General features: G+C 36.6%; 1 protein-coding gene across 1 annotated transcript in view; it reads right to left on the bottom strand.

The window, feature by feature from the left end:
- The window catches only part of LOC144978950 (receptor-type guanylate cyclase gcy-28-like), an 18827-nt gene extending 7094 nt beyond the window's left edge, over positions 1-11733 (bottom strand). The window contains exons 1-7 of the mRNA XM_078925569.1: positions 11632-11733; positions 10551-10689; positions 9317-9453; positions 7317-7425; positions 5968-6070; positions 4988-5084; positions 3007-3169 (exon numbers count right to left, since the gene is read on the bottom strand). Coding sequence (XP_078781695.1) covers positions 3007-3169; positions 4988-5084; positions 5968-6070; positions 7317-7425; positions 9317-9453; positions 10551-10689; positions 11632-11733 — 850 coding nt within the window. The remainder of the gene's footprint in view (positions 1-3006; positions 3170-4987; positions 5085-5967; positions 6071-7316; positions 7426-9316; positions 9454-10550; positions 10690-11631) is intronic.
- Between the last annotated feature and the right edge of the window lie 767 nt (positions 11734-12500).

Below are 12500 nucleotides of genomic sequence, written 5' to 3'. Positions count from 1 at the left end.
TAACAGAAGACATGAATAAACAACTCCAAACATATGTTATATTATTAGATTTCAATAAATCATTTGACAAAGTCAATAACCACACTCTGGCTATTAAACGGCGGAGATATGGAATCATGAGTAACACACACGACTGGGTAATGGATTTTCTCACTAATCGTAAACAACTGAAAGAGCAATGTCAGAGTCAGCTCCAGTACTACATGTGTGCCCCTAGGTACCGTACTGGGTCCCCTCTTGTTCCTTATCTACATCAATGATTTGCCTGAAAGATTGTCGCTCGGAACTCAACTGAGACTATTTGCGGATGACAGCCTTTTTGTACAGAGCAATAAGGCATAAGAAAGACTCAGAAATTCTTCATCGGGACCTTGATTCCAGAAAATTACTCACAAAAGGAAGATAATACACAATGCACCACAACTCACTATAAGAAATCGCCAAAGCAAAATATCTCGGAGTAACAATAAACAATCGCCTGACCTGGAGAGACCACATTGCAAACATATGCAGGAAGGCAAACTCCACCCTGGGATGCTTGAGAAGAAACCTCTTCGGACACAAGGTAACCATAAAAGAGAAATGCTATAAAGTTTATGTTAGACCAACATTCGAGTAAAGCGGTAAGGTATGGGATCCCGATCACACCTCCGAAATTAGGTAAATAGAATCAATTCAAAAAACCCTATAAAATTCGTTCAACAAAATCCTCAAACAAATAAAAGTCATATATGACACTGACATCACATTTGGAATCAATGAAGGAAAAGTGAGAGAAGAATAAACTAAATGTATTTTACAAAGGTTCTAAAAACCAAGTCAGGTGTCATTACACGGCCTCCAACAGAACAAGAGGAAACCTGGCAAATTTATGTTGCCACAATCTAGAGTGGACTACCATCTTCACTCGTTTCTGCCCTCAACTATAAGACCTAGGACCAATTTGGATAACTCCCAGAAAAACAATTGGGAATGCTGCTGCTGAGCCTTCCACGAGGAAGTTTCAGCTTGAAGAAGAAAGAAAGGAGAAGAAGAAAAAACAATTTCAGCAACAGCAAAACTAGAACTTTGTTTGTTTTGGTAATATTCAGCATTTTTAATGTTCATAAAACGGACATGACAAATCTTCTTCGGATAATAAACTTCCTGCGCAATCAAATCACCATTTGAGAACATGGAGAGAATCTGGACATCGTTTATAATTTCTGCAGCCACGCGGATATTTTCGTTCATGTCTTTATTCAATGGAGGGAAGCTTCATCTTATTGTTGCAAAGCATACAATGTGTCCTATTTCTTGTGATAACCTCATCTGAGGGAAAACGCATATTCTGTCTCCTTGGACAGTGGGATGATGAGAGAATGTCTAGATCGGGATAATTTGACGTTTTCTTGTGATTTCTCATTTTTCACAGCAAGCCTTCTGATTTTTTGTGGCCGTATATCAAAGCGACATAATTTGTGCCAGTTGGTATCATTTTGCTTCAGGACCTCCAGTGTATCCTCAGAGCGGTCTTCAACAGACAAATCTAGCTTGCCACTATCATTTTCTAAGCCGTTAAAAGTCTTAACACCATAGCTGGTAGAACGCTACGCTACAAAAGTCACGTACCATTGACCACAATATGTCCGCTTTGACAGAGCTGGGCTTTCTAATTTCTATTTTTTTTTTATCTCGACAAATGAATCATTTTGACCAATCCATCTCAATACTGCATTTTGCCATTATATAATTGTTAGTAGTTAGTAAAAAATTTAGTATATTGTCAATGCCATGATTGAATGGGTTAAGTGACTTGATCACGGGATTGTTGGTGATGGGGATAAGGCGATGTTCATGACGGTGATGTCAAAGATGATGATACAGACATTTTCAACCTGAAATTTGATTAGAACCATACTATTACGCAAACCACAATAATAACATAACTATGTTGAATTAGTGTGACACATAAACATTGATGCTTAAACGATATCTAGGTGCTCGGCATGCTGCTAATGATGATCTTGATAATGATGATGATGATGATGATGATGATGATGATGATGATGATGATGATGATGATGATGATGATGATTATTATTATTATCATTATTATTATTATTATTATCATTATTATTATTATTATTATTATTATTATTATTATTATTATTATTATTATTATTATTATTATTATTATTATTATTATTATTATTATTATTATTATTATTATTATTATTATTATTATTATTATTATTACTATGAGGTGGGTAAAAGGCGACAGAATTCAAGTAGACACCGTTTAGTGACCTCGCCGACCCGAAAGCAGACGACACAACTAGCAACCGCAGAATTCGATCCATTGTTTATAGATATCTTCACATGAGCGGAAGTCTATTATTTTCAAATAATTTTAATTTAAAAAGACATTAAGAAAATACAAATTATACTCTTTGAAAGCTATCGGAATATACAAAAGATATGAGAGGGGAAAAAAATCTTCTTTTTTTTTTCGTATTCGTATTCGACCACCACCACTTTGATTTCTTCGATTTCACAATCTCGTGTTCCGTGTTTCAATGCCTGTAAAATTTGAAATAACCAAATTGGTATACTTTTGGAGTTTAAAAAATACTTTTGAAAATTATGTTACTCTCTTCGTAAATGAATGAATTTGATAAGTTGTATGTTATGAATAAATGATAAGTTTTACTTCCGATTTCGATTTAAGCATCAGTGTACGTGTGTACTTGGTACCGATGACGTAGTCTGTGACCTTTTGACACCATAGCAAAATGTCCTTGTGAAGGCGGCAAGTTCCATCACCACCATGAGTTTTTACACGATTTAAATTGCTAATTTCTCAGCTCTTGGAGTGATGAGAAAGTGGTTCTATATCACAATTTAAACCTTTGAGCACGAACTTTTTTTTCATTAAAAAAACATGCTTTCATCACTAATTTGCACAATTCGGGGGTTTTGTGTCCCTAATTCCCCCAGCTATCGTATTTTCGATGTCTTTCTTACCTCTGAGATAGGCAACAGATCCAAACATAACCGCTCCTGGTTCAAACAGATGGTGAATCCTCGGTGAGTCGGAGCCATCCTGTGGCAGCTCTGTCGTGTTCCGTGATTTGCTCAACTTCTTGGTCCCCGAGCTTCGACGACGTGCCAAATTTCGAAAACTGGACTGTTTATAAAATATAATTTAAAGGAATCGCTTATATCATTGCAGGAAACTCGAAATCTTGGATAGTCAAATAACTCAAATTGAGGCGTTCTGACTTTTTTTAAAGAAAAAGAATATATATATATATATATATGTGTGTGTGTGTGTGTGTGTGTGTTTGTGTGTGTGTGTGTGTGTGTGTGTTTGTGTCAGTGCCTGACACATTCAGTCTGATGGTGAAAAGGTTTGAACTTAGATATTGCCAAGTTTAGTTAGAAGGTCAATTTTTCTCAAAAATGAGTTCTTGTCATAAATGATTAAATCAACCCTTTTGTACCTCTCCGGGAAATATCAAAGCTTAATTTCACTTCTAAATATTTTTACAGCTAGTCAATTTGAAAAAAAATAAATAAAATTTGAGAAAAGTTGCTGGATACCTTTCCCATACATCTGGCCCTAACTTCATGAAAAATCACCCGATTTAAATAAAGATTAAAATGCTCTGGGGAGCGTATTCTGTCAGAAAATGCAGAAAACTCAAATCCAAACTTTTTACCTTCCGACTGATTATGTTATGCACTGACACTTATTATTTTTTGTTTCATTTAATATGTCGTAAAAGCACAATACTCTATAAAAATGAGTTTTAATCAATCACCGTGATGGAATTTGCACTTTGATGCAATGTTTATATCGACATCCTACGCCAAATCGTTAAACTAGAACTCCATTTAATAATCAAAGCCAAACAATACGGTCCACAATTTGTAGGCGATGGCACAGTTATTACAGTCCATACATCTGGATTATTTCACTTTCTTGATAATTTTTTAATATTGAAAGCAATAAAACTGATTAAAATTCTCTCTTTTCAAAAGTTCTTCAAAAAATCAACTTCATTTTCTTCATTCTGTTGAACTTTAAAGATTTGACTTTTCTCTCATTTGAGTTGTTGTTCAATTATATATATATATATATATATATATATATATATATATATATATATATATATATATAATATATATATATATTACTATTATTATTATTATTATTTATTTATTTATTTTAATATTTACCACAATGTTTGAGACAGTCTACATTAATGTTTCAGGCCTAATTAGCCATCATGTAACACACAGTCCTGACGTTGGCTAATTAGGCCTGAAACATTAATGTAGACTGTCTCAAACATTGTGGTAAATATTAAAATAATAATTCGCTCCATTGCTACATGTCGAGCACTTTTCGTACCATATTTGTATCAAACACGATTTAATATATATATATATATATATATATATATATATATATATATATATATATATATACATATATATATATATATATATATATATATATATATATATATTTATATATATATATATTATATATATATATATATATATATATATATATATATATATATATATATATATATATATATATATATATATATATATATATAAAATGCAAGCCAATATTTTTGCTATTCTCCTTTAAATTAAAAAAACTGACTCAATCAGACTGATGCGCTTGTTCAAAAGAAAAAAGAGGTCAAAGACAAAAAAGGTATGGAATTTCCTATAGCCTGTCATGTTTTCTTAAAATGCCTCAATATTATTCAGGAGTTAGATGCATATACCGGTAGATTGTTCCATTAGCGAAACACATTTAGGAAAAATTAAGTTTAGATGAGTGTAAGCATAATAATTTTTTTTTAATGAAACACAGACTGCCTTTGACAATAAAGATTTGCTAAAATGGATCCGTTGCCACATTATTCCATAGGAGAAAGTTTATGTGATCTTCTAATGATTAGAAGGATAGAATAACACCTACCCTAACACTGCCACAAAGAATGGCAGTAACGAAGTCAATTTCCTCGAATTTCACTTGCCATAACATACTCTCAAGCTGTCTACGTCGACGGTACCGTCTGGTGAGAAAGAATTGAAATCAAACAAGACATGTAAATTAAGGTAGATATTTTTTAACCACTTAACTACTGAACTTCGCGATGTCCGAGGTTTGAGAAGTTGGGTTTTTTTTTCCCAAGATCAGGTTCATTTAAATCGATCGATTTTTGAATGACGAGTCTACACTGCCCAATTTTACGATACATCACTTTCCGGAGTACGGCATTTAACTGGGTAAAAATGGTAAACTTTAAAAAGCTGTCTTGGCATTGGTTTTGGGCGAAATCGCTAAAAGCCTAAGGCATAGCGATTCTTGAGAAAATTAATTGAGTCTTTATTGATCACCTCCTCGTGCTGCACAGGTTTTTTTTACCTTTGTAATGATGAGCTTGTAAAAACACACGTGTGAATGAATATCTGACTACAGGCAGTGACGGATAAAGTAAGAGTGTTACCACCAAAAGAACGCAAAACAGGCAACTGGTACTGTATAAAATGGAAGTATGGTTCCAATGGCCTGGGGGAGGGGGGGGGAGGGGATAAACGAACCATTTTGAATCACATTGAGCTAGTTCAGTTGGTAGAGCTCTCGCTTCTCACACAAAGGGACCGAGGTCGATCATGAGTCAAGTCGAGATTTTTTCTGACTCCTCTGTGCAACCAGCAGTGATTGGGTCTGTAAAATCTGGAAAAAGTACTCTATGATAGACTAGCGTCCTATCCAAAGGGTTGCGAGTTGCAAGCACTCGATATTGTCCGTTTCACGATATAGAAACCGGGATAAACTCCAGCTCCATTGGCCTAATTGCTCTGATGAATTAATTAATAAGAAGAAAACGATGAGTCACTAATGATCTAAAGCTTGATGGTTAAAGAACCACAAAGATATTGAACAAAACTGACCTCAGTGAGACTTGGACAGCAACTGCTACGATAAATACGAACGACGATCCGACAGCTGCCCCAACAATTGAATCCGTGTACTTCTCTGACTTGCTTGTCTCAGCTGAATAGAACAATAAATATGATTTTTATTTTAAAAACCCAAGAAAATACTTAAGCATCTATATATAGAAAAATATTCACTAAAGCGTGCTCAATGCGCTTTGCAAGGGATCTAGGGCGAACAGCAACATTTAACAAGTAGGACGAGACATGACACGCCTGTGGGGCACATTAATATTATAATATATATATATATATATATATATATATATATATATATATATCTCTTTATATATATATATATATATATATATATATATATATATATAATATATATATATATATATATATATATATATACAACGCTGTAACCAGCCAGATATAATTCTACACTCGAGCTCGGTGAGATAATTTGAGAAAAGAGCGTTTTGCGATGGCTCAACTTTGCGTCGTCCACAGCGGGACTAGAACCAGGGATATACACGTCAGAAGGCAAATGTCAAAACCCAAGACCACAAACCCCAGATTTAATATTTTGTAAATTTAAAACAAAAAGCGAATCCTAATTATGAACGTAATGGCTTAGTAACTAGTCTAAGACATTAAAACAAATGTCGCTTGGGTAGGTGTCTAGCCGTCGTTAAATTAATAGTCTGACACTAGGAATTTGACGTTATTTTAGGTTAGTTCAGCACCTAATGAGTTGTTATTAGTGCCCAAGGAAACTACTGATCCCCTTGGTTGAACTGTTGAAATCAACTCACGATTTACTCTCCTGGCCTCGTGTTTTGAAATATTTTTAGTCAGTGTCAGGCTATGGGGGTCCTGATAGCTCAGTTGGTAGAGCACTTGCTTCACACGCAATTGGGACCGAGATCGATCCCGGGTGCAGTCGAGATTTTGTCTGACCCCTTTGTCCACCCAGCAGTGATTGGGTAGCTGGGTTTGTTAGATCTGGCGGATGTACATTGCGATAGACTAGCGTCCTATTCAAAGGGTAGCAAGCAATTGTTATTGTCCGTTTCACGCTATAGAAACCGGGAGAGAAACTCCGGCTCCATGGGCCGAATGGCTCTGAAGGATGACAAAAAATTAAGTGTCAGGCTATGAGTACACAAAGGCATATTCAACAAATTAAAAAAAAAAAACCAACTCGGCCACAATTACTTCAAAACTCGTGCCCCGATCATTCTCATACACACTCGGATTCCTCCATTTGACTTCGTTAGAAAAATGGAAGCTTCCCTTTTATTTGACTCTTGTTAGTTATGGAAAAATAATGATAAAATTCGAGTCACAAGTTTTACCTTTCTGACAAAACTCTCCCTCAAAGCCACAGGCAGGTGTATCAGGGGGTGCGTTCTTGCTTCCCACTTTACCCGTCCTCCATCTAACGTCGATGCTCTCATTCATTACCTGAAATTAATTCCTTTGGTTTAATTCACTTATCCAACTTGATAATGAGATGGGTATTGCAGGGTTTAACGTGAGCTTCTTATATAGCGCAATATCCACTAGACGTCTAAATCTGATCAAAGCGCTTTACAAGGGGTCCCTGGTCAACAGCAACATTTAACATGTAGGACGGGACATGACGCCTGTTAGGCGATATTACAATTTTTCGTACAAAGACAACGCTGTTAACGGTCAGGTACTCATTTTACACATGAGTACGGTGAGAGAATGTGAGTAAAGAGCCTTTTCCAAGGACTCAACTATGCGCGAGGCTCGAACCCAGGACCTTCCGATCCGAAATTAAGCGAGTGTCATACCACTAGACCACATAGCCACACAAATTCCATTTATTTGATTCACTTATCCAACTTGATAAAAAAGATGGGTATTGCAGAGTTTAACGTGGTTTTTTATATTGAGCAATATCCACTAAAACTGCTCAAAGCACTTTACAAAATATCCAAGACCAACAGCAACACTTAACATGTACAACAAGACTAGACGCCTGTTAGGCGATGTTACACTTTTTTTTCGACAAAGAACAACGCTGAGAAAGTGAGTACAGATAATTTGTTAAGGACTCATTTCGCACCACCTGCAGCGGGACTCGACCTAGGGTCCTACGTGTCCAAAGGCGAGGGATACTACAACACCACAAAGATATACTAATAATAATAATAATAATAATAATAATAATAATAATAATAATAATAATAATAATAATAATAATAATAATACATGAATTTTATATAGCGCCTTATTCCGTGCGCAATGGTAACGAAACACTAGTCACCCAAATATACAGCATTATACAATGTTACCTATTACCTATTGTTACCTATTAAGAACCGTCTTGAGTTTTCAAAAACGAATTTTGCATTAATGGTGCCCATGATATGTCTTGGAAGGCAGTTACAGATAAGGGTGCCGAATATTCAAACGCTTGCTTGCCGATTTTGCCAATCATTTTTGACTTCACGAGAATGTGATTATCAGACTTTGATCTCAGGTTTATGGCTGAGACGTAGAATATAAGCATTTCCTTAATGTATCTGTACGCATATGTTCCTTTTCATTCAGTATCTCTGTGTTCAATAAGCTTTGCTGTAGGAGTAATTACTTCCATAGCCTTTGTTTTCCCAAACTTACACGTTATTGGGGGAGCGTCTTCTTCCTTAAATGATTGGCAACTAAGGCGGAGTAGATCGTAACAAGCTTTTGTGATGGATGGTTGACCTTGCAAAAGGGCCTCCCAATGATTGGCCCATCACTGATTGTAGAGTATTCATCACAAGATATTCTAATATCCGTCATCTGAATGCCAGGCTATGAATTGCCAAAGGTCAGTCAAGATAAGTGCACAAGCAGAGGGTGCTTTCATGTTGTAATCAAAATAAAAATACGCCCTCCGCACAGGCATCATTAGATACCGTCGCCTAGGCATTCCATGAAGGAATTTAGATAATCCATCAAACAAGATGTCTGATGTCAACAGGAAACACCCATGCTGTCCAAAGTGAGCAAATCAGGGGTTCATAATCTTCCCCAAGGAAAAAAATGAAAGTGCCTGAAGCGGGACTTGAAACCGGGACCTTCCGGCTCACAATGATCACAATGACTTAACCACTCGGCCACTTCGCCAGTTAAATAGGGCGTTAAAAATTCTAAACTCCTGAGATTTCCACATGAAAATTATTAACAAAAATGAGTATAAAGAGCAAGAGACATCAAAATGCGTATTGAACGATTCGACGACTTTCTAATTGAAAAAGAAAGGTATTTACAGAAAACAACGAAACAAGATTATCACAAAACATTTTTAAAAGATAAAAATGGAAGTTTGTTTATTCACCGTCTCCAGGAATCCACCTCTCAATGTATTAGCAATCCGAACAAAGTCCCTGTATCGTCCATCAGGCTGCATGTCCAGGAACCATACATTGGAAAGACGGTCACAGTTATGGTCCATTACAAGACGACCCGTCACACCTGAATGAGAGAGAGAGGCCATCGTTTTGTGTTCAGTCTAGATAATCAATGGCACTGAAGAAGAGAGAGAGGCAATCGTTTTGTGTTCAGTCTAGACAGTCTATGGCAATGAAGGAGAGAGAGAGAGAGAGAGAGAGAGAGAGAGAGAGAGAGAGAGAGAGAGAGAGAGGCAATCGTTTTGTGTTCAGTCGAGACAGTCTATGGCAATGAAGGAGAGAGAGAGAGAGGGGGGGGGGAGAGAGAGAGAGAGAGAGAGAGAGAGAGAGAGAGAGGCAATCGTTTTGTGTTCAGTCTAGACAGTCTATGGCAATGAAGGAGAGAGAGAGAGAGGGGGGGGGGGGAGAGAGAGAGAGAGAGAGAGAGAGGGGGGGGGGGAGAGAGAGAGAGAGAGAGAGAGAGAGAGGCAATCGTTTTGTGTTCAGTCTAGAAGTCTATGGCAATGAAGGAGAGAGAGAGAGAGAGAGAGAGAGAGAGAGAGAGAGAGAGAGGGGGCAATCGTTTTGTGTTAAGTCTAGACAATCAATGGTCATGAAGGAGAGAGAGAGAGAGAGAGAGAGAGAGAGAGAGAGAGAGAGAGAGAGAGAGAGAGAGGCAATCGTTTTGTGTTCAGTCTAGACAATCAATGGCAATGAAGGAGAGAGAGACAATCCACTAAACATGCTCAAAGTGCTTTACAAGTGGTTCATTGCCAAAAACGAGATATGATGCTTAGTAGACGATATTATAATTTTTCCCCTCAAAGACAATGCTATTAACGACCAGGTACTCATTTTACACCTGAGAGAATGTGAGTAAAGAACCTTTTCCAAGGACTCAACTATGTGCCGCTGAGAGCGGAACTCAAACCTAGGACCTCCCGATCCGAGTATCATACCACACGGCTACATAGACGCTGCTTGTTGGTAATGACATTGACGATAAGAAAGATAAGAATGATGGAATGATGATAATAATGATGATGATGATGATGAAAATGATGATGGCAGAATGAAGATAATGCCGATGACGAGAATGAATATGATGTGCGCTTTCCTGTTATTATAAATGAGAGACGAGGTGACAAAAAGCAAAAACATAAATAATAAATAAAATCTTACCCATGGATTCAACTCCCTGTGCCAAATGAAATATGTGAGATCCATTTCGAGGGTCACCTCCTTCTTTCAAAGTTTTGTTGACAAGAAACGCCCACAGGACTGTCGCGTCATATACAAATGGAGCGTAGGCATCCATTGACTGCAATATGATTCAAGAATTATTATTCAAGTTATATAGATGGAACACAATTAACGTCACTCAGCTCTTTGTTATTGCTTTTGACAGCTATTTTAATGATTAATTCTCACTAAATTCTATCAGAATATAAAGGTTACACATAGTTTTGTGTGTTTGGTACGTTATATCGGGTTGGCGGATGTTGTGAGTATTTTAGTGGGTAGAACAGGTTCATGTGAGCTTTAGCCTAAATGAATAGCATCAACACGCGCAAGGTCTCAGATTTGAAGACAGAGTTTTTGCCAAGATGAGGGTCATTTAAATCGATCGATATGTAAAGGACGAGTTTTTTCGACAAATTTTAAAATACGGCTTTTTTCCCCCAGGCACGGCAGTTAACATGCTGAAAAAGTGTGGACAAACTTTCAACGTTATCCATATTATTTATATTAGTTGAAAATATATCCTTGCGATGTCGTTGGTGCCGATATCACAGTTTCTTTTATTACTTTGTGGTTATTTATTCAATAGAAGAGTATCGTGCGGCTATGTGGTCAAGTGGTATGACACTCGTTTTCGGATCGGAAGGTCCTGGGTTAGAGCCTCGCTTGACGCATAGTTGAGTTCTTGGAGAAGGCTCTTTACTCGCATTCTCTCACCGTACTCAGGTGTAAAATGAGTACCTGGTCGTTAACAGCGTTGTCTTTGTCTGAAAAATTGTAATATCGCCTATGAGGCGGCATGTCTCGTCCTACATGCTAAATGTTGCTGTTGACTAGGGACCCCTTGTAAAGCGCTTTGAGCACATTTAGTGGATATTGCGCTATATAAAAGCTCAATTTTTATTTGTATAAAATCTAGATAAATGTGATTCTTTGAAATAATTAATATTACTACCTTTTAACTCAAAATATTACAAATATCACCATTTTGCACAACATCAATAACAGAACAATAACTTACATCATTTCCTGCAGGCAGGTCCCAATATGGTGACTGTAGCTTTTCCGCTTTTGACACATAATCCGTGAAGGTTGCAAATACCTCCCAGTTTGACGTCGCCATGATAACCTGTAAAACGTAGATAATATTTCAAAACTATTATTTCCATTTAGTTAGAAATTCACCAAACTCTGCAAGTTGGTATTTTCTACCTCTGCAATTAAATGAACCTCTGACTTAATACCCTCAATGTGCAATGCGTCAACATCATAGATTTTGCTGGGAATTTTTACTTTTGTTATCCGTACGGGTAAACCCTGTATTCGAAGCAAATAATGTTTAATGGTATTGCGTCATCAAATATTATGTTTATCTACTCTTTAGAATAACATCTGGAAAATTGCTCGGACACCAACAGATTAAAAAACGACATATCAAAGATCAACTATTTGATCTATTTCGCTGTTCAGGGATGGTAATGTGGATATTAAGATTTTAACTCAAAGATAAAAATCGAGAAAAATCGATCATTTCTTTCTTTGCCTTCTTATGTTTGTTTTTTTTCAATCACTGCAAATATATTTGGCATCCTTCTCCATTTTACAGTTAACTGCCGTACTATGGAAGGGACACGTATTTAAAAATTTAGCCAGAGAACTTGTCCTTCAAATGTTGGATTTAAATGACCCTATCTTGGCAAAAACGCTCAAATCTGTGACCTCGCGAAGTCCCAGATTTGAAAGATTTTACCAGGATGAGGTTAATTTTAATAGATCGATATTTGAAGGACGAGTTTTCTGGCAATTTTCTTAAATACATGTCTGTCCAGAGTACGGCAGTTGACTGGTTAAAGTGGTTTCCCGTTTTAAGTGAGCTGAAAGTACATGTGG

The sequence above is a fragment of the Berghia stephanieae genome, chromosome 8 (assembly GCF_034508935.2).
Source record: "Berghia stephanieae isolate SIO BIC M18660-M18661 chromosome 8, UCSD_Bste_1.3, whole genome shotgun sequence".
Taxonomy (NCBI): Eukaryota; Metazoa; Mollusca; class Gastropoda; order Nudibranchia; family Aeolidiidae; genus Berghia; species Berghia stephanieae.
Note: the sequence above shows the minus strand (reverse complement) of the source record. Positions and strands in the feature narration are given on the sequence as shown.